At 43.0% G+C, this 27,487-nt stretch overlaps 1 protein-coding gene across 2 annotated transcripts in view; it reads right to left on the bottom strand.

Annotated features, from left to right (window-relative positions):
- PROSER2 (proline and serine rich 2) overlaps positions 1–26,626 on the bottom strand; it is a 40,139-nt gene extending 13,513 nt beyond the window's left edge. Inside the window, exons 1-3 of one of the 2 annotated variants that reach the window (XM_074324985.2) lie at positions 26,441–26,566; positions 25,463–25,524; positions 8,742–8,962 (exon numbers count right to left, since the gene is read on the bottom strand). In XM_074324985.2, the coding sequence (XP_074181086.2) occupies positions 8,742–8,879 (138 nt within the window). In that variant the 5' untranslated portion in view covers positions 8,880–8,962; positions 25,463–25,524; positions 26,441–26,566. Of the gene's footprint in view, positions 1–8,741; positions 8,963–25,462; positions 25,525–26,440 lie in introns of both variants that reach the window. The other variant, XM_019710278.3, reaches the window with a different exon arrangement.
- Between the last annotated feature and the right edge of the window lie 861 nt (positions 26,627–27,487).

Genomic DNA, 27,487 nt, shown 5'->3' with positions numbered 1-27,487 from the left:
CGAAACTTTCATAAGAAATCAGTGGCACTATCCATTTTGTGATTTTTCTAGATTTCTTTGCAGATTGGTGGGATCCTGTAGGGTCACAGTACATGATGTGGAGCATTCCTGCGTCATCTTTTTTCTGCATACCTGCTTCTTGCTCGATTTATCCTGTACCCCATCCTCCAGCACACATTGCTTCTAACTCTGCTGCTCTCCCACATTCACCCCAAGACATTTCACGTTTCCTTCTAGCCATGAAGAGTAGTTTAGCTCAGTGAGTCAACAACAACAAAAAACTGTGAAAGTCTAAAATCATTAGGCCTCTTAGCATAACACAGAGCTCTCTCATTAGTAACTACAACCATGATGGATGTTGTTAGGATGACGTGATAATAGCAACAACCATAACCAAAAAAGAAAAAACAATCTGTAACCACAACTATTTGTCTAATAAAACGTCTAGGGAAATAAATTAATGCTCTCTACCCTTCCCTCCTACTTTGACCTTCTCAATTCAGGGTTTCAATAGGGTTACTCACGGGTTTTTCAGATAATCTACTTTGATTAGGTGTAATTTCCCTTTGGTTGTACAGACAGTAGAAGTAAATGGGGAACTGGCCTGTAATAGACCTGCAGCTTAAGACCCATGCCAACTCCCCACATTGAGGGAGGGACAAAAATAAGAATGGGGTATATAAACCCCATGTGTCTTATTCTATGTCATAGTAAGGAGTCCCAACATAAGATTTCGTTTGGAAAATAAGCTTAGAAAGGGAAGTTCCCACACAATTGTTTTATGTTGTGACAAAGTATAGGACTTTCAGGCTGAGAGATGCAACAAACAGATCCATAACTCCCTTATTTGAAGATGTGAAAACTGGGTTTGGAGGCGATGAAATGACTTTCCAAGGGTCATACAACTATTTCATAAAGGAGCCAAGACTAGAACTCATTCTACTTGCTTTTTGTTTGGTTCTACTTATTTCCCTTTCCAATCAGATCTTAATCCAGGACCCAGTCTTGGACACCTGCTCAGGTCTCGCATGTCTCATCCCGGAGTTCCTCAAGCTCGCGCTTTTACCTCAGTGTTCTTGCACATTATGGGACACAGACCCACTTTAACCAGGCTGCCAGGCATCGGCGTCCCAGGTCCTGGAAGGCAGATTCCTGCATCCTCAGCCTATCCAAGGTCTCCCTCTCTAGGGTTAGAGGCTGGAAATTGCGCTGGGGGACTGGAATAAATCCCTAAGTGCCTTCTTTGTGATCAGCCTGGCCTTGAGCCCTGACCTAAAGGGCAGTGCCAAAATTGCTGTGGGCTCAGTCTGTTGCCTAATTCTCCAAACATGAAGCTGCCCTCCAAATGAACCTGGACTCTGCGTGCACCTGGGAGAGGTAAGAAGGTAGCCACAGAAACAGCCTGGTGCCAAGGGCAGGGGAGCAGGGTACTACTCAAGGCCAGAAAAGGGGCACATGGCCTTTTTCCAAGAGCACTCCTGTCTACTCCCGTTCCCAGGACATGTTCCCAAGAGACGCTGCCCTACCTCTCGGGGTGTGAAAGCGGAAGACACAGCTTCAGGGGAAGAAGGAGAGCATGAAAAGAAAGGCCAAGGATGGGCAAACAGAGCCAGAGAGCTGGAGGAAAACGGGGAGCGACTGCTAACGGGCACGGGGTTTCTTCTGGGGGGATGGAAATGGTCTAAATTTGATTGTAATGATGGTTGCACAACTCTGAATTGCTAAAGACCATTGAATGGCATATTTTAAATGGGTAAACTGCCCGGTATGTGTATTATATCTCAACAAAGCTGTGATGTATTAAAAAAAAAAAGCCAGGCACTGGCTTAGAGGCCCATGTGGAGGACGTAGAAAGCTGGAGCCCTGGCAGGGGTGGCCCCGCTTGACTGGCAGTGCTGCCAGAAGTGGCCATGGCTAACTTAGTTCCCAAAGAACTAAGTATGTAGGAAATGAGGAGAAACAGAAACAGCAGCTTCCTTGGGAAGGGATAAGCTGAAGACAACCCAAGTTTGTCCCTATTATTTGGAAGGTAGCAGGCTGACCGCAGAAACAGTTTTTAAATTCCTGTTCTATAGATGGTGTTTTTAATGCACCAATTTGGGCTGTGGAGTACAACAAAGCTCGTTAAGGCTGTAAATCTCCAGATACTAAAGGAACCGTCTAGAAAGCCACACTTTGCCCATTCTGCCGCCCAGTTGACTTCAGGTAATGGCTGCAAGGGAAAGAGGACATACGTTGTGAAAAAATATTTTCTATCTTGTTCAAACCAGAAACTTCAAAATGCTAAACCCACTGACAGGATTGTAATACGCGCTGTGCACGTATCATTGATGTGCCTTTAGCCCTGCACAGATGACGGGAGAATGTCCATGTCCCTCTAGTCCCACTGGAGCTCTGGGAGCAACAGCCAGGTCAGGTGGATGACAAATTTTACAGTGAATGCTACCAACACTTATAAAAGTCACCAATCCTGGATATACCTGTGGGAGTACAGATTTGGGAAAAGAGACTTCATTTTGGGGAAAATAGTAGAGAGGAAACAATCCTCGTTTGGTTTAACAAAAAAGTTGAGATGCCTTAAACTACTCATACTCAACTAACTCCTACCTAAAAAACTACTAAATTAAGTTCTTAGGCTTCTTTTGTTTTGTTTTGTTTTTCTCCTAAACAAAGAAATTTGGTTTAACTACAGACTAAAGACAACTGTGGCAGTTCCTTGTGAGGGAGAAAAAAAAACCGGTAGAAGTCATCTCTATTCTAGACAAAAAAAAAAAAAAAAAAAATCATAAAAAAGATTATGATGGCTGAAAATATTTCTTGAGATGAACCCAGATCTCCTAACCAGCCTTCTCCTAGGCGGGCAGCCTCGGGTGTTTGCTTTGGCAGAGTGTGACTCGATGTTCACATTTTCTTTTTCCAGACACCAAAATGACTCCCTGACACTTGAGCAAGGCTTCACTGATGAAATAATCAGTTGATGAGAGAACCCCCTGCAGCTGAAACAGAACAGGGGGGAGAGAAGAAAACCCAAGCCGGCCTCTTTGGAGTCCCTCGCATAGGTAGCTCTAAATGCTGTGCGTGCTCTGGCAATCTCCTAAGAAAGACCGAGTGCCTGTGGTGTTTCCCACAGTTCAGTTTAGGGTTTAATTATGGTTATTTCTAACTAGTCACTGTTGTAATTTTTCATGATGGCCAACTTAAACCTGTACTTCTGGCCGGAAAGAGACACAAACAAACCAGCAAGAGATGAGATGTGTACAGTTTTGATTACAGATCTAAGAATAATGGCTTCGAAGGATTACAGCCTGCCTCCATGGCTGCCTTGAACTTTAACTGGCAACAGTACAGACAGATCTGGACTGAGGTAGAGCTGCCCTGCGCGTGTGGCATCAGACGTGTACCCAGACCCCTCCCCAGCCTAGAGCCTCACATGGCTATCTTGCTACTAAATTGTGAGTTCCTAGAAAGATTAAAACCGGATTTTATTTGCTCATTGATCAGTTCTTTGTACGTAGTAAGCATTTACTAAATGTTTATTGAATTTTTATAAAAGCTATTTAAGCTTTGTCTTAAAATGGCTGTTGTGACCAGCAAGTTTTTGGTTCACTCAGGGTAAAGAGCCAGAACTGAAAGGAAGATGGGGTTACTACTGACCAGTCTGCTTCTCCTTTCCACGCCTCTGTCCTGTTTCCTTTCCTTGAATCATCTAGCAACCAGTGTGTCAGATTTCTAGTGTACTACTCAGATGCCAGTGCAAGCTGGCCCCGAGGCTGCATTCACCACTGCTGGCTGTCCCTCCTTATTCCAGGACCGGTGGGTGAGGCCAAAAGCATCAAAGGTTTTGGAGGAGGAGGGAGTAATCAGGAGCGGACAACTGCTGTCTCATCACCGACACATTATGTGACTTTCGGGCAATAACACTTGTCAGCTGAGGGAGAAGGAGGGTTTCAAGACAGTTCACTGAATATTAAATCCCCCAAAACTCAGTAATGAATTTGGATCATTGTTTTTGCTCAAGTTAGGGATAAAAATGAATATGAAGCCTGCTGGGGGAGTTGGGAAGTTTCAATCCACCGTTAAAGAAGCACACTCGTCGATATTACTAAATTCCTAAAGAACTGTGGGCAATAAGAGCCTCCCTCCCCCGCCCCTTTTCAACTAGCCAAATCATCTTCTTTCTAGACAAAGCTCCAGAATGCCTGCAGAGCAGACCGAGGACCACTTAGAATGCGAACCTAAGAACACTGGCAGGAGGCAGCGTTCTTTCCCTGCAGTGAGTCCCAGGGTGTTTTCTGAGCCACCTGAGTGTTGGAGATACTGTCCTTAGAGGTGAAGAACACAGCTTCCTTGTCGCCTTAAAGGGCTATCATTTATGAAGGTCTCTCAATCCTTCTTGAACCTTTTATTTTAATCGCATCACCTCCCAAGGTAGCAGGTTCCAGAACCACACTACCAACTTCATAAAGATAGGCTGCCTTGTATTGTATGAAAGCTTCTCAGGTTTCAAAGGAAAAAACACATTCAAAAGATACTCCCTTAGTGAAGTAATTCAGGATTTGGCTGATTTGTTCTCGTCCTAGCTATACCTTTCATTAGAAAATGTTCAGAGGAAGAATTCCTTACAAGAAAGACAAAATATATACACAAACACAACCAGCCTCTTGAGTGATAAAGACGTCACACACTTCCCCACATGGATACCATGACAATCCTACTAAGCAGCTATTTTAATTTTTAACTTGCACTGGCTCAAAAAGAACAGATCTTCAATTTTATGATACTCTCGTGTAACATCAGGCATTAGTCTTTTATCTTCTTTTAAAAATAACCTTTGTTTAAAAGAAATACTGCTATAGATCAGAACTCGGTTATCTTTTACTTAAAGAGCCCTCCAAGAGGTGCATGTAATACCATACAATTTGGAGGCCTAAAAACACTGTTACTGACTAATCTTTTATGAGGTCAGGGATTAAAGGACAGCCAAGTGGAGAAACTACTATGGTTGATTCCCATTCTAAAGAGACAGTTATAAAAAGACCTGATGATTTAGAATAAAAGCATACAGCTCTCCAAATATAGATTCCCAAAAAGTAGAGTATGAGGGAAAAAAATTTTTTTTAAAGTTTACAAATTTTGTACCGGTGTAGATAGTTCACTGGTCCAGGGGGACCTGACTGCTGAGACAATGTTTTGTAAAAGTCAAGGGTTCCATGGTTGTTTGGAAAACTTTAGTTGCCATTTAAAATGAAATGTCAAATATTCTCAGTGTGCCAGTTCTAAGGGAAACACACAACTGTATAATAAAAACAGATGACAACTAAAGTTGGCTCAATGATTTTCCAGAAAGGAAAATGCTTGAAAATAGTCAACAGGTCTAAGCAGAAGATACTGGAACAGGATTGCAACGTGTCCCCTATAGAGAGTGAAATATCATAGGTAGTCAACTGGGGTAGGAAGCAGAATTATGCAAACACGTATCATAAGACTGTAATCTAATTATGTTTCATAAAAGTAGAATCTGTAATGCTGTTTCCACTTTTGTCCTATACAATGATGAGTATATAGATGAATCAAAATCAAACACATCACAGTCGTACTTTAAGATTTTACTGGACAGAAAAGAACTGTAGGGGATAGGCATTCTTTCACTTAAATTCTGTCATAAGTAAGAATGACAGAATTAAGAAATTTGTGAGATATTGGGGGTGGGGAAGGAGCATTTTCCTTTTAATCATCTCATCTTTAGTGGTCAAAGGAAAAAATTCCTAAGATTGCTGATAAGAGAGAGATAGAACAAAGAGAGAGAGAGAGATTCAAACAAGATGATGGCAGGAGGAAGTGGAATTAGGCTCAACCTGAAGCTACAGGGAACTCACAAAAGAGAAGCTGGTATTATAAGCACTGATTAGATGCTAGACATTTAATCTTTACCATATATAACCCTTGAGAAAGAATTATTATCCCACTTACCCCTTTTCTAACTAATGAAGAAAATAAGAAAATAACTAATGAAGACAGCGATTAAATAAATAACTTCTCAGGTTACACAGGGAGGCAAATTTAAATCTGAACCCACACGTTTCCATTGCCCTTGATGTTTACTACTATTATGAGCAGATTTTTAGGATGCTGATTGGTTAGTAAAGAAGAAAGCAACTTTAAAAATGTGTAAGGATATTTTTTGGGTTAAAACAATATATAAATGTCGTCCTAACCCCTACTTAGCTCCACTGTGAAACCTATGCAGGCCAACACTCCAGGCCCCAAAACCCTCCCAGCACAGTCAGCTAAGAGGCAGCAAGGCAGTTGTCATTCACCCACCTCGACCTATACGTGTAAGAGATTTATAATCTTTCCCATCTTTGAACCTAATGGTATTTCTAATATATTACCCAAAATATATCCATGATGAAAGGTTTTATAATAAGCCACTTCTCTTTGTGAGTTTGTAGCTGAAACTTAATAGAGCTTTTATCCATGAAGATGTATTCCTGTGTGTGACATCTTGACAATCAGCAGGACACATATTCTTCAAACCTGCGGGATGACAGACCTTAAGACCCCATCTGCCTACATGTACATTCTGTGAAGAGTTGTGTTTCGTACGGCAGTGTCATGTTAGCAGCCTGGATTCATTTTCCAGATTTGCTTCTTCTAGGTAAGATATCTTGCAGGCACTCTGGTGGCTTTGATCCCTCTAAGAGGCCTTTTCATTTTCTCCTAAACCTTCATGGTAGTCAGTGTGACATACCACCAGATCGCCCCTTGGGAATAAAAGAGCTGTTCCCCCATTTGATGGGAGTGCTTTTGGAAGGTGGCCCTCAGCTTTCAGTCCTCTTTGGGGACTGTCTTGAGCTGAAAGAAACTGTCTTATCAAGGTCATGCCTCCTTCCAGGGGGTCCTGCATCCAGTGGCTGATCACTGAGTGGGTATAAATGCTCCGCTCTCGACCCAATGGGGACAACTGAGGGCTATTCCAGCCCCAGAGCTTCCTGAGCAGCAGCTAAGGTAGGGTCTACCTCACAACCCAGCTTCTCTCTCCGCTCAGTCCTGCTTCTCTTCTTATCACACGTGGGTCCCAGGAATAATCCAAATAAGCCTCTTGTACTCTAACTTCCGTCTAGGAATCTGTGGCTGGGAAGGCAGCCTGTGCTGTCATAATGGATCGCTGTCACCAGAATGTAGGCTCCACTGTCGCGTCCTTAACTCCTAGAACACGGCTTCAGCATTTGAGCAGATGTATGAATCACACACACAAAAGACACGGAAGGTCGTATGCAACAGTCAGTTAATGCCACTCTCAAGGGACACCTTGGTAGAAGTCAGTCCCGTCCTAGGGAGCATGCGCATTTGAGCTACCACATAAGGAAAAGTAGGCATTAATCAGTTAATGTGAGGACAGTCCCTGTATGACTCGGATGCAGATACTTTCCCTCCCTAAATTCAAAGCACTGGACATACTTGGGATCACGTTCTCTCCCAGGAGGGGTCGAAGAGCAAGTATTACCTTAGTTCTCTGTCAAAAGAAGCCAGGGTACAAAGGATGATGTTAAGAGATTTGTCTCAAGTTCAACATGAAAATAAATGTGAAAGGCAAGAAACTAACTCAAATACCCTGACTCCTAATGCCCATTTCCTCAGATACCAAGGTCATCAGACGACCATCCTCAGTTTTATTCCACCAGCACATGCACGAGATAGTCTCTTAGACTGTGGTACCCAAGGTAGACACATACAGTTTGGAAACACCTTTCTTTCTGTCTCAGAGCAGGACTGCTTCCTAACTGTGCTCCACTAATTACTAGGGCACTAATCTGTGCGTCTTTGCCACATATTCTGTTAACATGTCCTTTAATATATATTTTATATTTTTTTTTAATTTAAAAAATTAGTACCAAATTCTCCATCATAAGGATTTGTAGGTTCTCTGATTTTCAGAGTAATTGCTTTTGGTGAATGGATCAAATCATATTTATTACATACTACCATGATGGTTTTAAAAAAAGAAAATGTGCAAGTAGGAGTCTTTAAAATCATTATTATTAACTGCCATCTATACCGTGTGTATCTTCTATTCAGCATAATTGGGGTTCATTTTAGGGCTCAGAGTAACTGAAGGAAATTCATGCTCTCTCTAGATGGACTGAGATGAACAATAGACCATTATCAGTAAGGTCCAAGGTGAACTGTCTCTGTCCTTCCCTCTATAAATGCAAAGGTCTCAGTCCTGAAAGATGAATACCCTGAGGAGTGGGGAGTGCAAAAGGTCCTCTCTTAACTTTAAAACTAAAGACTGTGCAAGTTCCCAAAGCTGTGGATGCTGTGGAAAGGTCTGCATTCTGAGAAGGGGATAAAAAAGCATTTATATTTGTAAAGGAGTGAAAAATGTGTTTTCAAGTGAATTTGTTTATCCCATGAGGCATTTCTCCTCCTGGGGTTGTTGGGACTGACAGGCAGCAGGCCTTGCCAGGGTCTGTGGCTACTGCAGGCCTGGGCCTCCCAGGTCTGAGCCGTCAGCTCTCAGCCACACTGAGCTTCCCTTCACTGCTGTGGGGAGCGCGCTGTGTTTGTCAGAATTTAAGATGATTAAAAATTAAACGCCACTTCACAAAGCAAGTATTCCAAAACATCAAGCTAGTTAACCCAAAAGAATTTGATAAGATCTTCCTGAAAGGGGAGGGAATTGGGGCAAAGCCAGCCAACCCAAGCACATCAAAGCATTAAAGAAAGCCGTCACTCACCAAAGTGAGGCTTCTGGAGCGAGAACTGCTGCTTCGACTTTCCAAACTGCCCCCTCGGCTCAGGTCGCTGAGCCTGCAGCTGAGTGACACGTCAGAGTCCATCTCTGAAGAGTCTGATTTCTGGTGGTTTACAGGCATCCCCACAGCAACGTCGGCCAATGGCTTGATCACAGGAAGTGACGAAGGGGCCAGTGTCCCATTATGAAGTCGTGGTATTATCTCTAGAGAAACCAAGCACAAGTGACAAGGGTTAGTGAGCCCAGAGAGTAAATGCCTCAGCCACCCAAACGAAAGGCTTGGCATGAGTTAGAGTCTAGTCTTGACTATGATGAACGAGAAAGAGAATTCGGAATCCCTAAGTCAACTTGTTTGGTGATGCTCATTTGCATTTCTTCTCTATATCCATCTCTATTATCAAGGTGTAAGAATTATTTTTAAGAAAGGATGGATGTGCTACAAATTACTTTGATGCAGACGATTTTATAGACTAATGTTCTGGAATCTTCCTTTGCACTTGGGGTCTGTTCTTTCATGCTCTTTCATGTTCGCTTAGGCTGTCCCTGTGAGGTTTATTAATTCCAGTCTTTTCTGCTTCCACAAAATTGTGGTTCCTTTTCCAGCTTCGTGACAGTTCAGAGTTGAGGTAAAGTGACCTGAGCTAATAAACTACTAATGCAAGTTTGGTTGACATCTCCGAAATTCAAGACTCTTTGGAGGCCGTGATGCTATTGTAATTTCTACACAGAATCCTAAGGTCCCATCAGTTAATCCTATCAGGAAGTTCACATTTTCACGTTCAGGAGCAAGGACATCGAAACTGTCCCCCATAAAGCCTCTCAGTTTCATGCAGTCCTCTGACTCTTTTAGCAACAAATTCAGCTCGGCCCCTAAATAAGGGACATTTGAACTCAAGGAAACCTTCTAGAAGACCAAAGAAAAGTAATAGGAAATATGAGAATAAGCCTCCTGTTGATTACATATGACCTAATGTTTTGGCAAGTGAAGCAACAGATGCTCACCTGCTTCCTGACCTGAAAATACCGCCAGGTTGCCTTCCCAGCCCCTTTAAGAAGCAATGCTGAAGCCATCACTACAATTTGGCGTGTGTGTGTGTGTGTGTGTGTGCACGCAACATGTGCACTAATTTATATAGAAATTTTTATAGAAATGTGACCATTTGTCAAGAAAGTCCAATCAGTACTGAACACCGTTAGGGGGACCTTGTCTTTTAAGGCTTCAAAAATTACTGTGAAATGTTCTCAGAGGAATCCTGAAGACATCAGAACAGATTAAAAAAGAAACTCTTCCGTACTCCATTTCTCGTCATTTTTTAGGCGAATCAACACAAGTCATAATGGCGATTTAAGAGCAAGGATAGGGAACGGGTCATTCTGAGTATAGACACTTTCTGTAAGTTGCCGTTATTCCAAATGGTAAAAAAACAAAAAACAAAACAAAACAAAAAACACTTAAGGAAATATTAAAAGTTTAAAATTTGTTTAATAATAAGAAAGCCTAAGCAATACACACACTTCATAGAAACAGTCTACATTGCAATATGTAACTCAGAAGTTAAGACACCAAGGTGAAATTCTCCACAGTCTTCAGTCTAGTAAGTTAAATGCCTAATACAAGTCTAGTGTTCACCCCCCCCCCCCACACACACACACACAGACTGTGGGCATGTAAGTGTGCTGATGACAGTGGCAGGTGACAGAGCAAGGCAAAGGCAGCTGTGGGCATCAGAGCTACATCCCTGGGCCCTGTGAGCTGGCCCAGGAAAGGCGGGACAGGAAATGCAGAGAGGACAGGCCAATGCTTGGATTCTTTCTGGTTGGCGGATTCCAGCCCACTGACTCAGCATGAGTTCATTCCTGAACTAAGTAAATCACTGCTCCAAGGAAAGAAGGGGGCTGCAGGGCGGTGGTCTTCCCCCTACGCAACGGTGAGAAGGAAAGGCAGGGAAGTGAATACCAATTCACCTCCACAATGAAGGAACCCAGTGGAACCGTCTCGTGGGTGGACTTGGAGGGCGGCTACGATTCTGCGCAGTCCCAGCCACACTCTCAGGCCCTCAGTGGGTCAGAGGGCGGTAATTTACCACAGCACTCGAGAGGACACCTTTTGCTTGAGTTGCTGTAATTTTAAAGGCTATTCGGACACTATAGAACTATAACAGTTAGACTTCTATATTCTCTTGAAAGATGAAGCTAATCAGAATTCTCCAGAAGGCAGAGGTTATAGGGAGACAGTGAAAACCTTGGTTCAATATCCTTCACAGTCTCAAGGTGTCTATCTTCTTTCATCTCTTAAGGAATCAAGAACTAGGTGCTCCCGAGTGTTAGTTCCCAGGAACTGAAAATGTACAATTCCATGGGAGTTCTCCTGTGGAGACAGTAGTTTTCTGAGGAGGAAGGGCAAGGACGCAGCTTCTCCTCTGGTCTGCCCTGCAAAGGGAATACGATGAGATAAAGAGCACGAGACGCAGAGCACGAGACAATGAGCAGACGGGTCTGACGGCAGCGCCCACAGCTGTGAGTCTATGAAGGTCATCACTACTTTCCATTTAGTCTCCTTGTCCAATCAAGGGATAACTTTTTGGGTCTGCAAACAGTGTACTTTATAAAAAGTGACACCGGGGTCAGACCAAGATAGCCCCAATTGATGAAGAAACTGACTTGTACAGGAGAGCAGAAAAGGTATCACAAAGAAGTCGCAACAAACCTGACATTACAGGAGCAGAAATCTGAGCCCCGCATGCTCATTTTCTGTTTATTCTCTTATACTTCCTGTGTTTATTTCTCGTTATTTACTAGTAACATCCTTTTTTTTGGTAAAGTCTAGTTTATCCGTTGAGCAAAGAGAACAAGAAGTTCATAAATGATTTACAGTCTTAGTAAAGGTACATCTTCCAGGCACGGCCGGTCAGGAGGCAGCAGCTATCAGAGCTGACCGTGCTGGGGGATCTGGTGGGGCTGTAGTTCGGTGGGCAAGGGAACCCCCTGAAGTGAGTGCACTGGAGTCCACAGAGGAAGGCAGCTCCTCTTCTCCTCCTGCTCCTCCTTCTTCCCCTGAACATTCCAGAAAGACCTGGAATGACCCAGATGGTACATGTAAAGCCCTCCTTCCACCATCACCCCACTCCATCTCAGTTCCAAACAGCCACTGTCAGGCCTACAGAGCAGTGCAGATAACTAGGTCTTTCCATGATTCACCTGAAAACTCTGGTTTCACCAAACCCCAAGTCTGAACTATGCCAGTCAAAGACCCGTCCACGGGCACCCCGTCCATGGGCACCCTGCCCATGGGCACGCCATCCACAGGCACAGGGGCTGTCAGCTTCGTCGCTCGCAGCTTTGGAGGCATCGCTGACTCCTCCCTCTTCCTGCACTCACACTGAACCAGCTGCCAGGCCTGGTGATTCTTCCTGCATCGTGTCCGCCGGTCCCACTTCCTTTCTAGTCCCTCTAGTTCAGGACCATGTTACCACACGCCGTGTTACTGCAACAGCCACCTAACTCCTGCTTTTCCGCTCTTCCCTCGACCTTTCCTGTCTTCTTCTGCTGGGTTAATCTTGAAACACCACGTGGATGCCACCACTCTCCTAAAAGCAGTCAACTTGAACCCAGTCCCCACAGGCTCAGAATCAAAGTTGCATCCCATCAGTCAACACTTGCTTCAATTTGACTCCTGCTTCCTTTCTAGATTAAGCACGTTTATCGTTGATGCTTATTGTTTTCCTGCTTCACACTGAGTAGATTCTAGGTAAGTAATCTGCCATATGGCACCGACTCTAACGGAGGGCAGACGCATAAACTGCAGTCGCTGACATCACGGAGCTACGGGAGCAGAGGAAGGTGTGCCCGTGCCTCCTGGCAGGGGTCAGAGACTTTGCACAAAGGCGACAGCTAGGCCAAGCCCCACAACATGTGTCAGATTTAAGGCGGCTGCTAATTAAACAAGTGTGATGGGCACGCCAAGTGGAGAAAAGGCAGAGGCGGGGCTCCCTAGTCCTAGCTCCCAGGAACTCAAAATAGAGAATTCCAAGGGAAGTCTACTGCGGAGAAAGCATTTTTTTGTGGTCTCACTTTTCACACTTAAATATATGCTCCAACTTGAATTTATAGTAGTATAGGGACCTACTTTCCCACCCCCAAGAAGGCTACCTAATTACTCAAATGCCAAGTATTGAAAATTCATCTTTTCCACTGTCTTGAAATACTAAATGCTATTTTATACCAAATGTTTGTATGTCTTAGATTCTATTTCTGAATTTCCTATTCTCCACTTATCTTTCTATACATTAGGACTCAAAAAATACAAAACATAAGGTAAAAATTTCACTGACTCTAGCTACATAAAAATTAAGGACACCATAAACAATGTTAACAGAAAAACGTTAACAGATGTTTACAATGTCGAAGAAAAGGAATTGATAGCAAGGATACGTGAAGAACTCTTGTAAATCAACAAGCACAGGAACAAGACGGGAAACTCATGAAAAAAGAACAAGGAGGATGATTAGGCAGTTCACGTGAGAGGAAACCCGTGACCAAGAAGTAAACGAGGGATGTTCAACCTTATTTGTAAACAAAAGAAGCACAAGTTAAAACCAACATTTACTTTGTACCTACTGGATTAGCAAAAATTAGACACTTAAAAAAATAACAAATATCAGCAAGGATGTGGGGAAAACGGACCCTCCTGTACCACTCACTGTTGGGAGTGTTATACTAATACAACCATTCTGTAGACTCTCTGGCAGTACTTAGTGAAATAAGTATGTCCTGTGCGCCCCAAATCCCACTGCTCCATCTGCTCCAGAGGAATTCTCTCCCAGGAATAGAGGGGGACACGTGTGAGGATGGTTATTCACTGTCGCCTGCAGTAGTGCTGGCGGCAATCTCGGTCCGTCACCCACTAAGAACTCCAAGAACAAGTAAAACCCTGGTAAGCGCTTTTCCAGGGGGCTACTGTGCATCGGTCAGGACATACCAACTGGACAGTGGCATGGACAGATCTGAAAATGTGGTGAGTGAAAAGCTGTAATTCGATTCTTAGCACGATTCCATTTATTTCAATTTAAAACAGACACAACACTGTATTTTATATCCATATCCAGAAACACACACGGATGGGTGGATGAGGGGGAGGTGGGGCACAACTCGGTTGTCCTACAGCATCACCTGGTCTGTCATTCACTGAAAGGTACCTGCTTGTCACGCACCTGTCTCCTACCGCACCTGTCTCCTACTGCTGCAAACACAGAAAAGGAAGATTTCCTGGAGGTTTGAAGAATAATGACTTAGATCATTGTATCACCTAGGAACCTTCGAAAGGCCCAGTATCTAAGGAGAGGATATGGGACAGGAGACTTCTGATTTAATGAGGGGAGACGAGAAGACACGCATAATCTAGAAATCTAAGGCAATTTAGGAGGGAAGAGCTGCAGACGGCATGGCTTTCCCAGGAAGGAGAAAGAAACCCTGAAGATGAACTTGTCTTAGATCACAATTTAGCTCAAAATGAACCAGGGAAAGGTTGACCTGATCCAATTTACGGAGGAATCTAAGCTGGAAGTATAAATATATTAAGTTCCCTCACATTCAACTGCTAGGCTTGGGACCTAGTAGGTGGGGGGCAGGGAGTCATATCCTGTAAGACTCAGGTTCCCAACAGGCAAGCCAAACAAAATTACAGGGGTGATTACTGTCTTTGCTAGTTCTGAACGTGAATGGAAAACTTACCCACCTTAACCAGGTGATGTGGAACTAATTTTGCTCAGCATGTCTGTATTACACTTTGAAAGAGAACTGCTCCAACTCATTGCCGAGGTAAACTCTTCGCCAAAGAGAAGATCCAGGTGGGGTCTTAGGACTCTGAACCCCATGGACCTATGACCCTCATCCCCTGTCTAGTCACCCACTGTTAACTAAATGTGCTAAGGTACAGTCAGCAGAAGCATAGCCTAGCCGGTAACAGGGTAGAAATAAGCTTCTTAAAAATACGCCCCCCATGTCCGCCTCTACACTAGATCATCCCATTCTCGCCGACTTCCATTCACAGGATTCTGGGGAAGCTTTGTTCCCAAACCTAGAAAAACAATCTTAGGACAGAACATATCTTTAAAGCCATACTCTGAGAAATCCCAATATGATGATTTAACAGCCAAGCCATTTTCCAAAAGGTAAGTTTTTCTTGACCTTCAAGAACATTCAAAGTGAAGGAGTTTTACAATGGGAACGGTTTCTGAGTCACCACAGATCCTCATCATGAATAGGCTTTTTCATATGGTTAAGCTGATGGCCATTTTTAGTGGAATGTACACACTCTTAGATGAAATAATCAGTAAACACAGAGTAGTCATTGTGGCCTTAAATCGAGTAGGTCTGGACACGCGCTCCTCTCAACATGTATTCACGTGCTAGTCACTTAGCTCTGATTTCCTTGAACAAAGAAGATGGGAGTCCGATTTTTATAGTTTCTACCTGGTTCTGTGCTAATTCTATAATGTGTGGTAACAAAAATGAGTCTTATAATGACAAATTAACTAGAAGATGAAGCTATGAATGATGTCAAGACTCTTGTTTTGTTAACCAATTCATAAGATAAAAGGAAACTGAGTACTGAAATTCTTTCTTTTCTATTATTCAACTTATTAGGGCTTTAACAAAATTCTTAGACTAAATTAACCATTTCAATTCTCCCCTAAAAATAATTTACAGACTAAGCCCATGAAAATGCTTTTACTCTAGTTATCACAGCACATCCAGTAATTCTGGGCACAACTCTGCCTTAGGTCCGATGTACACACAAGTGCAATCTGTCACCTCACGCCCTCACCGTACAAAGACGCACATGTGCACATAGAGTCTACCAGCTGTGCTCGCAGAGAGATAAAAGTAGTTGTTGGTCCTGTAGCTCATTTTCTTCCAAGTTTTCTATTCCAAAGTGTGCTGAAAATAAAACAAATACTCCAACATTCACTAGCGAACTGCAAATAGTATTTAAATAGCCTTTCTAAATCCTGAATTACTTCTGGTAGCAGGGGCCTGTTAAAGTTGGTACACTTTTCATTTTCCTAAACTCTACTGCCAAGGAACCTGTCTGTAAGAACAGAGTTTTGAGTGTCTCTCCAGAATCTGGCCTACCCTTATCTCTCCGACCTTATTTCCCACAATGTAAACCCTTTATCCAGCCTGTCTCCTACACATTCTGCTCAGTGAGTCACATTTTCACCGCCCCCCATCGCTCTCCTCCCAGCCTTCAAAGCCTGGCTCAAAAAAACGACACCGGGCCTTCTCAGCCCTTCCTTCACGGTGCTACTCAACAGGGACCTCTCCACCTGCCTCCTTCCCTTCCTACTGTTTATATGCCACCACTTGTTAACTACATAATGCCATTTCTTGTCACTCAGTTGTTTCTTATGCATGTAATTCTTTTTTCCTCAGTTAGACTAGAAACTCCCTGTAAGTCTCTCTGTCTTTTACTATAGCCACAGCATTTTGGAAAATATTTGTCACAAAATATGGACTTAATATTTATTACTTAAACAATATTTATATTTTAAAACTCTAAAATCATCTTATTTTTTGAGTAAAGAAAACAACACAGTGCCCTTGAAGAAGACCTTTGCGCTAAAAGAAGACCTTAAACTCTTAGGAGTGTTTCAAATATGTTCACATTGTTGTCGTAACCATCCTTTATCCCTCTATTGTGTATATAGACCAAATCCCTCACATTTAGGAGAAATTACTCTCATTCAACCTATAGGTGTCAATCACGGGCAAATGGAAGCATGGGGGGGTAACTTAAACACAGCCACAAAGGAGATGCTTCCCTTAGCTTTACAAGTAATATGCGAAAAAGAAAAAATTGGCACCAATAAATACATCAGACACACCAAGCCAGTAACGCTTCCCACTACTGACATGCAATAAACATCAACATGAATGCACGCACATGTACACCTACAGATGTGACCCACGACCAAAATTAACTTTGAACATGGGCCTCCACACAAACGGGCTGAAGTAAAATAAATATGTAGTAACTTTTCTTTAGTTTCGGCTTTTTCTCAATGTCAAGAATACAAAAACCTTGGGAAAAAAGGAATGCTTCCAAAAATAAATTCACTAGGCAAACTAACAAGCTAGGACTGTCTCCTCGCAGATCAAAGGCAAATCCACCTCAGGGTGAAGCTGGTTGGTGCTGGGAGGGCTGGGAGTGGAGAGTTAGTTTTGTTCCGGAGTTTTCAAATGTTGATGTGCTCAATGGTTTAGCATCCGGTTCATAAGATGTCTTTTCTCTGACTGGGTTTTTTCCTTTCTTCTGAAATGCCTTCCGTAAGGACTTTAAGCTCTAACTGGCACTCAGTGGTATTAAACACAATTTAACATTTTAAAGCCTACTAATTTTACTTCTGGAGAACAATTACCATGCTTTCATTTAGATTTTTTTTTTTTTTGGAAAGCTCTTTTTTGCACAGTGTAGAAAAACAAGGTTGATTTCAGACTGTGTCGATTGTGAATAGTTTCAAATATTAACAGAAGGCAGTATTTTCCTCAGGGCCATACAGGACACGAGAGTAATTGATTCGCCTACACTAGGCAAACAAGTTCACAGTAGCGCCTTGGCAGGCTGGCTGGTTCGCAGGTCCTGAGGGAAGAAATCTCCTATTAGCAGTCTGCTATCTATCATTGATGTGGATACTAGATTTTCCTAAAGTAAAATCTCACCTGAAAAAAACCTGGCTGGATTTCAGATTAGTTCCTAGTACCAAAACATTATGACCCAGGAAGAAGCAAACGGACAAACATCAACAAGGGTGAAAACCTAATTCTAGCTCATGAGATGTTTGCAAAGATAGACACTTCAAATTTTTATACTTAGCTCATTTTTAAATAAATTGACATTCTATATGCCTACTGCATTTCTGGATTCTTTAGCAAATTAAAAGAAGAAAATCCAGTTTATGTTGTTCTTTTGTTTAGCAGGTTTGTGCTTTCTCTTTATTCAGCAAATATTACCAGAGCACCCACTACGTGCTACTCTGGTGAGATAAAATGCAGTACTTCCTACTTGGAAGTAATAATTGTACCTTATTGTTTTTTAATTTTTTTTTTCTGAGAAGCACCAAATTCTTAGCAGAATTTTTCATTCATCCTCATAATAAAAACAAACCCCACTTGGAGCATGTTCATTTCACATGGTATTTATAACCAACCCCTGGTTAGATTGGAAGCAGACATCTGACTGGCACATCTTATCTCAAATTGAACAGATTTCAATCCAAGCCAGGGACGGGGCACAGCTCACCAAGACCTGCCGGGTCCATCAATCCACTACAGCAAGCTTTAACCACATCAGAACATCTACCCTGTGGGTGGCTCTCTTCTCCCCAGGTTCTTCTTAGATACCCTCTGGGAACCTAGTAACAAAGTGCTGAAATCACTCATTTCAAATCCAGGCCTTTAGGCACAAACTCATATCCCAATTGACAGAGCAGAAGAGATAAGGGGTTTTCAGCAGTTTTTCAAGAAATGGAGACTCCAACTGACAGTTAAGATACTAACAGAAATTCAAGGAGTGTCCTCAGTGCCCCACACTGGGGACCCTTGAGGACACCTCCCCCCAACATTTATTCCCCACAGGGCCCTTTTTGGTGATGGGCACACTTGGCTCCCAAGCCCCTTCCTGCTGTCTTTAGAGACTCTGGGGCTGGGGGAAGAATGGGGGGCTGTCTGTGAGTCTGCAATCACCAGATCACTGCTGACTCAGTTGACTGGGGCTTCCGTTTTAATTTAATTTTTAATACTTAGGTGGTTTTTTTTCTGGCAACAAATGTTGGTGTTTTCACTACTTTTGTTTCTTGTTGGCTAGTGGTAAGGACCGGGTGCCTGGCTCTTGGCTTGGCTGGGGTGGGGGGTCAGAGAGGACAGTTGGCATTGCCCCCAGGGAGAGGGCCAAGAGGCTTGGCTGGAGACAAAGGCATCTCAAGAATCTCCCCTGGTTCTCTGCCTTCTCCTAGCATGCCCTGCTCTGCAGCAGGGGCTTCTGGGCTCTTGGTGGGCTTCCTGTCCCCGTCTCCCCCAAATCCTGAGCAGGGGTGTGGGGATGGTGGCTCCTGTCCATAGGCTCTGTGTCTCCAGGGGTGTTAGGAGCTGCCCCGAGCCCACGTCCTGGCCAGACCCCACTGGTGGGGGAAGTGTTGGTCCCCGTCCTGGTGCAGGTTTACAAACTCTTGAGGTACAATTCCCTGGTCTCCCTGGAGGCAGGTGGGAACTGCACCCCCTACCCCCGCTCTCCATCCCCAAAAGCTCAAGATGGGGTCAGTGTGCCTCCAGAACTGGGTGGGGGGAGAGTTGTCAGGCAATCTGGGAGGGGGAATGTAAAGGCTAAAATAAAACAAACAAAGTTTGTCAAGTAAAAACATAAAGAAATTCAAAGACTGCCTATCAACCTCTCTGGGAGAAAACTCAGCACCTTTAAGTAGTTTGACAGTGGAGTCTGACAATTATGTAATGGCAAAGGTCTCACGGTAAACCTCACTGCCTGGGAAAACCAAAACGAAATTATTAATACCATCCTGATGAAATGAGAATTACCTAAGAAATACCTTGTTAAACACGCTGTATTTTTATGTGAATTTTCAAGTACACTGACTTATTCTTTTTTAAAAAATCTTATTTTTAAATTATAGGTGGCATAGCATATTATATTAGTTTCAGGTACATAGTATAGTGATTAAACATCTATATATCTTATTAAGTGATCACTACAATAAGTCTAGTACCCATCGGACACCATACATAGTTATTATATATTGATTATATTCCCTATGCTGTACTGTACATCCCTGTGACTACTTTGTAACTGGAAATTTGTACTTTCTATGCCCTTCACCTTTTTCAGCCAACCCCCCAAGCCCCCTCCCATCTGGCAACCATCAGTTTGTTCTCTGTATTATGAGTTTGTTTCTGTTTCATTTTGTTTGCTCAGGTTCCACATGTAAATGAAATCATACCATATTTGTTTTGGTCTGACTCATTTCACTTAGCACACTATATCCTTTAGGCTCATCCATGTTGTTGCAAATCCAAGATTTCATTCTTCTGCACGGCTGAGTAATACCCCATTGTATATATGTAGGACAATTTCTTTATGCAGTCGTCTATTGATGGGCATTTCAATTGTTTCCATATATTGGCTATTGTAAATAATGCTGCAATGAACATAGGGGTGCATATATCTTTTCGAATTAGTGTTTTGGATTCTTTGGATAAATACCCAGACGTGGAATTGCTGGGTCATAAGGTAATTCTATTTTTAATTTTTTGAGGAACCTCCATACTGTTTGCAATCCCACCAACAGTGCATGAGGGTTCCCTTTTCTACACATCCTTACAAACACTTGTTCTTTAATTTTTGATAATAGCCAATCTGATAGGTGGGAGGTGATATCTCATTGATTTTGATTTGCATTTTCTGGATGATTAGTGATGTTAAGCATCTTTTTATGTACCTGTTGGCCATCTGTATGTCCTCTTTGGAGAAATGTCTACTCTGATCCTCTGCCCATTTTTTTTATACTTGGATTGTTTGGGTTTTTTTTGATGTTGAGTTGTATGAGTTCTTTAAATATTTGGGATATTAACTTCTTATCAGATGTGTCATTTGCTAATATCTTCTCCCAGTCAGTAGGTTATCTTTTTGTTTTGTTGATGGTTTCCTTCATAGTACAAAAGCTTAAGGGTCTAACATCTGGCCTGCAATTATTAGAGTGAATTATTTGAAGTTGTCATTTGTGTAGGTTAGAAATAATTGGATATCAGTAATTTCATATGGTTAATCTAATGTTTTTGGAATCGAATTGATAATTAACATTGTAAAAAAGTGAAGTGTTTCTTGAAGTGAAATTTTGGTTTAATATGGTTTTATTACATGTTGATACTAAAATATTTTTCTTCAGAAGCTACCTCTAAAATCACAATAGGGTACAACACGAATAAATGTCTAATACACAACATAATTACACACATTTTAAAGACATCTGGTTCATAAAGTGAAGTTGCTGCATTAGCAGGAGCTCAATCAAAAAATTCATTAGTTTTCTAGTGTGTGTGGAGGACACGTTAGCATACGAGGAAACTGAGGTCCAAAGGCTGCAAGTCAATTTGACAAGTCAGAAAGAGCTGGGTCAAGGTCTTTAGCTTGCTACTCTAGAATAATGCTTTTTAAAACTTTTTTATACGCAAACTTCTATTCTACGTTTGACATTTTCGTTGCCATCGCCTTGTTTGTACCATCGTATCTGTATCTCCACGTTTCTATCCTCCCTGCTCAACCCTGAACATATCACTCAAGTTACTCCCACCCACGTTATTCCCACCATGTATGAATGTCTACTGCACAGTAAAGTCAGAACACAGACCTGCTGTCATAACCCTGTTCATAAACCTTCAGTGGTTAATGCCCCAAAATGAACCTTAAACTCTTTAGCATGATAATCAAAGCCACAATTCTGCAATTCTAATTTTCCACTGTCCTCCCGTGGAAGCCCAGCTCCAATGTTACAATCTCCAACAGTTATTCTGATGCCCATGAAGGGAAGAATATCTCTGTCCTCGTTCCCAAAAGACTTTTGGTCCTCTGCTATGCACTCACATTCAACAGTTACATTCTCGCATTTACTGGGTCACAGTTTCTCCAGGGCTGGGACCACACCTCATTCACCTCTGCAGTGCCAGTTGTGCCTTGCATGGTAGGACCTTAAATGTTCATGTAAGCTCTTCAAACCCTCTCAATCTACCAAAAATACCAGATGCACCATTTTAGAAGGCAGCAATCAACCAAAGTTACCAGTTTAGTTTAGCATAAAAGAGCACAGGCATTTTTTTCCCATACAAGATAATTCCTTTAAGTAGGTTGTGCAAAAAAAAACTGTTTTAAATACACTCACAGAGTTAGGTTTACAAAGGAAAGCTGTGGTGAATCATTAATTCATAATCTCCAGTTTCAAGGACTGAGACGGCCTGAGATGTCTTTTAGTCCGGCCCCAATTGTTATAGACCAGGAAACCAAGTTCCAAAAAGGTAAAGTGGTGAATCCTAGGGTCACACAGCTATTTGGTGATGACACCTGAGGCGGATCCCATCACTTCCAATTTAGTGCTGCTCTATTTCCCTAAGCCAGGCTCTATTAATCTGTTAATTAAAAAAAATAAAATGTAAGCTGTGAACATCAAAAACAGAAGCATATGAGGACTGATACAGTTGTATGTCCAATGACTAGCTCAGTACTCAGCACTTTGTTGTGGCCAAGAGCCCACAAATATCGCTGAATGAATCGATGCAAACCCCAGGCCTTAGGATCAGTAAGTAAAAAGGCAGAATATTAATTATTTCACAGCACAAGTCAGACAACTAGTGTCCTAGAAGGAGCAGCAGAAGCCTGAAAGAAAAACAGAAAAAAAAAAACACAAAAAACAAAAACCATGAAACAACAGAAGGAAGATTTGAGAAAGAACATAATATACAAACCACACCCTGTGAAAATAACTACATTTACTCATATGCAAGATTTTGGTGATATAAAAGCTAATACAAAAGAGAATCAAGTCCCTGAATAGATATTTCTCCAAAGATCTATAAATGGCCAACAAGCACATGAAAAGATATTCCACATTATTAGTCATCAGGGAAATGCAGATCAAAACTACAATGAGACCATTTCACAGCCACTAGGATGGCAATTAAAAAAACCCCACACAAAATCACAAGTGCTGGCGTAGATGTGGAGAAATCGGACCCTCCTACATTGCTAGTGAGAATATAAAATGGTGCAGTCACCGTGGAAAAGTTTGGTGATTCCTCAATGGGTTAAATATAGAATTACTGTATTACTGTATTATGCAGGAATTCCACTTTTAGGTCTAGACCCACAGGGCTGAAGACAAAAACTCGTAAACAAATGTTCATAGCAGAATTATTCACAGTAGCCAAAGGGGGAAACAACCCACATGTCCATGAAATGATGAACGGATAAACAAATTGTGGTCTATCCATACAATGGAATATTATTCAGCCATAAAAAGGACTGAGGTACTCATCCACACTACAGTATGGATGAATCTTGAAAACACTACTAAATGAAAATCAAGCCAGCCACAAAAGGCCACATATTATATGATTTCATTTATATGAAATTTCCAGAACAGGCAAATCCATAGAGACAGAAAGTAGATTAGTGGCTGCCAGGGGGGAAATGGGGAGTGAAAGCTTTACGCATATGGAGTTTCCTTTTGGGTGATGAAAAAGTTCTGGAAATAGATAGTGGTGATGGTTGCACAACACTGTGAATGTACTTTTTTTTACACTTTAAATATGTGCAGTTCATTGAATGTCAATTATACCTCAGTAAAGATACTTAAGGGGTTATCACTCTGTGAGGGGTATAAATGATAAATGTCTATCACAGTGTTTCGTACACATGAAACTAATACAAAATATATATATATATATATATATTTTATGTGACTGTTTATATAAATAACCCTAAAGTTATTGTAATAAAAATTAAAATTAAAAAAGAAGATATTTAAAAGAAAATTAAAAGGATTGGAAAAGATACATCAAGCAAATATTAACAACAGTAACAATGAAAAGATTACTTCTGGCTATATTAAATCAGGCAAAAATCTCCATTAGTAATGAAGGTAACTATGTAATGATAAAAGTTCAATTCCTGTTAGACTTTGTATGTCTAACAATATAAACTTACAAATGCATGTTGTTAGATATTAAAATATAAAGTTGTATGCACAGATAGTCTCAGAGTACCAGTAGATATTGACAGATCCCCATTAGTGAGGTCTTTCAATATATTTCAGTTATTGATATGTTAAGTAGACAAAGTTAGTGAGGAATAATGCAATTAATAAGGTGCATTTAATGGCTATCTCTACAGAAAAAAAAAGAAAACCCATTCTTCTCAAACACATACAATGTGAAAGTACTTAATAATACCACTGATTTGTATACTTTAAAATGACAAATTTAATACGTACTTTACAATTTAAAAAAGAGCGAGAGAATCAAGTCTTCACGGTTGTCGGGTCTTTGCAAATATCCTGCCTGAAGATAACGCATTCATAGAGCTATCACATCCCGATCCAATAAGGCGGAATGTTCTGCCCCACACTTTCCTTTACCACCAATCCTGGCTGCATGGATTAGAAATCCAGTACCCACATTCTTAAAATACGATTCAAAATTAATGCTGTGAGTCCTGGACCAGATGGATAAGGGTGTTATGGAGAGGTGCTTCAAGGTGGTTCTCTATAGATGTTGCCAGTATTCCCACTATATTGACCCCACTGTGTCGGCGAACAGAGGCTTTCAGTACAAAGCCCCTGGACTCAGTCAAAGGTCTAAGAGGAGAATGCCGCAGGCTATCACAGGGAGAGCTGCGGAGCACAGCGGGGAAGCCACCACTGCCACCAGAAAGGGCAATGGAAACTGAAACGAAACGCCGCCCTTCAGCAGCAAAGGAAAGAGCTCAAGTTCTGGGATGCTCCTAGGATTCTCTGGCACCTTCTCCTGAATGGCCTCCGTGCCACTGGCAGCTGTCCCACAGCCTTGTAGATAAGATGCACTTGAACTTTTTGTTCCAGAGGATCCCCTGTTCTCCGCTCCACCCAAGCCTTTCACCTCTCTGGATTCAGGCTTCAAGGCTCCACTCCACCTCTTGTAGTTATTTGAGATGATCTTTAGCATCAACACAGGGTGACAACTATAGGCTCCTTAGGTGTCTGAGAACTTTGGAACCAGGGCCAGGTATATCTTCAGCTCCTGAGGAAGGCTTACTTGATCTGGTTTTAATCAGTTTGGGCCATATGGCTGTTATCTGGGTATGTTTGTATGTGCATTGACTAGCTCAGTGCTCAGCTCATTGTGGGTGTTCAACAGTCTACAAATATAGCACTGAATGAATTCATGAACACCCGGGGCCAGCCCGAAAACAGGCACATCCCCTCTGCCACAAAGGTGGCCACCACCCAGTCAGACACACTCAGATTTTCTGAAAAGCATCTCTCCTCTTTCCAGCCTTTTCTACATTAGCATTCTAACGATGGCTTTCTGATCTCTAGCAATGGAGAAAATATGTTACTTTTAAATTATCAGCATCCAAAAATTTCAAAGGAAAGCTCATTTGAAGATGGCTATTACTGGTCTGGGCAAGAAAATACACAAGATTCCATACATACGCTGTCAAGTTTGGCAAGAGAGATTTTAGACAACTTCCACCCTTCCCACCCAATCCCAAGTAAATAGGGCATTTGTTTGTATTTCCACATTGGCCTCATGAAGGAAAATACCTCCCCCACCTAGAAAAACAATCTGTAACATTCAGACATGGAACTATGAGGGCAAACTTTGTAGTGAGCGTGAAGTATGTAGTGCTTTTAAAAACATAAAGCAGAAAAGTATCTTTAATAAAGGTTACTCCTGCGAGCATTATCCTGAAGTTTACACTTATACCTGGTTTAGTGTTTTTCTACCTTTGAGAAATACTGGTTAAAAAGAAATTGTTCTCCATTAAAACTGGAGCTAGAAGGAGCCTTCTTCCCACAGTCTCCAGCAACAGACCTGAACGTTTTACTCTGTTTTTGGGGGTGGGGGTGGGGAAAAGGCACAAAAAAATCATTTTCCTTAACTCACTTTAAGTTTTCAGCTCTGCATCAACTAGGTCCTGGCAGAGAGTTGTTTTCTGAGGTTAGTTCCTGCGGTTTAAAAAAAAAAAAAAAAAGCTAGACGCTTAAATTTAGACTCCGTAAAACAATACTGGGAAAGTTTCAAAGCCTTGGAGAAATACTGGAGTTTATTTTATTGCCTTTTGTTAAATTGCATCACATCGACCCCATTTTCTTCTCTTTTGAAAATCCCTCCCGCCCCGGCTCACTAGCAGATCCTACACGTGTCTGCTTGATTCAGTTACCCGCTGGGGTCGGGGGTTAGGCAGCAGAGGTGGGGATGAAAATCTACCGGTCGCTGTGCACCAGCACCAGTCTAACAGGTGGCTCTGACCACCTCCTTCCCGCCGCGTGAGGGACAGACAGCCCGGAGAGTTCGAGGGCCGGTGTAGCCAGTGGGGCGACGACTCCCTCGCCCATCTCGGGACGGCGACGGGAGGGGTGTTAGGGACACCCGGGACTGCTCTGCGCACAAAGCGAAGCTTGCGCCACCGACCGCCGTGCGCCCCCAGCCCCCAGAGAACAACCTCGGAGCGGGGAGACGCCGCGTCCTCCCTCCTGCCCGCGACCGCGGCGCACGCGAACCCCTGAAATCCCACAGGAGGGAGCGGGTTTCCCGTGAGTGAGGTCACCGGGTTGACCACGCTCCTTCAGACTGCGCCAGCCTTTCCTAACTTCCAGGAGACGGGCACAAGCGGTGTGGAGGAGAGGGAGAGCTCGCCCAGAGACCCACGCAAGGAGGGCACCGCAGAAAAGCGTGGGAAGCGCAGGCAGCAGGTCACAAAAAAATGGGAACACCTTTCTCTACCTGAAACCCACCCGACTTAGCCTCCCTCATCAGAGTCCAAACGCCGCCCAGCTCACCGACGTGCCAGGCGAGGGGACAGGCTGCCAGGACTTACACCGCCCTTCTAACCCTACCCTCGATCGAAAAGTCCGCACTCACCTGGCAGGAGCCCCCTTCCCAGGGACTGCAGGTGCCCACCCGGACCGCCGCCCGGAGCCCTCGCGCCGTGGGACAGCCGACCAGCCGGAGCGCTCCTGGCCAACAGTCCCGGCCCGGCCCACCGCGCGTTCACATTCCCGCCGCGCGCTCCCCTGCCGCGCGCGCTCTTATGCGCGCTCCCCGACCGCCGCGCGCTCCTCTACCGCGCGCTCGCTCATGCGCGCTGCACCTCCCTGCCGCGCGCCCACCAGCCAGGGCTCGGCCCCCGAAACGCACAAAGCGCGCGCCCGGCGCATTTAAAGGGACAGGCCCCCGCTCCCGAGCTGCCCCTGGTTTCCTCTCGCAGGGTTCCTCGGTGTCCTTGTGATGTTTGAATTGGGCACCATCTGAGTGAAACCCCACCCGCCATCTCTTGTGTTACACACGTGGAGAAAAGTAATAGGGATTTGCGTTTGAAGTTCTGAAGAAACGGGACATCCTCTCCCAACATTCCCCCTCCCCCGCCCCGTCAGCTTTGAGAGGTTATTTTATATTTACTGGCAATAATAACTACTATATATAGAATTCTCATTACCTTTGGACAAGGCATTTAACATACAAATATTATTTCATTTAATCCACAACTATCCCGATTTCTTGCTCCCATCTCACAAAGGAGGAATCTGAGGAAAACAGGATCAAAGAGGCCAAGAAACTCGTTCCAGAGTATTCACCCCATTGCTTGTTGCTATTTTCTCCTTGCCTCTATCACTGGGAACATCGACTGAGGTAATAGCTGGTGTGGAACGCTTTGTAAGTTGGTGGAAGCTAATGGTACTAGTGCTTCCGTGGGAAGGAACAACTCTGGGAAGGGAGAAAGCAAGAGTTACGGCCTTTATTAATTGTAGGGTTTGCTATATACTCAATGGCAGACATTATAACCACCTATGTTCCAAAATGCTGTTGGTGCTTATCCCCATTCTACAGAAAACTCGGGAAGGAAGTGGTTGGTTGTGCAGAATGGCTGACTCACTGGCAGCACTCAGGGCTGAGCCCCAATTCCTTAGT

This window comes from Rhinolophus sinicus, chromosome 1, assembly GCF_057876585.1.
Source record: "Rhinolophus sinicus isolate RSI-liver-muscle chromosome 1, RSI-T2T, whole genome shotgun sequence".
Classification (NCBI taxonomy): Eukaryota; Metazoa; Chordata; class Mammalia; order Chiroptera; family Rhinolophidae; genus Rhinolophus; species Rhinolophus sinicus.
This window is presented reverse-complemented; position numbering and strand designations above follow the sequence as displayed.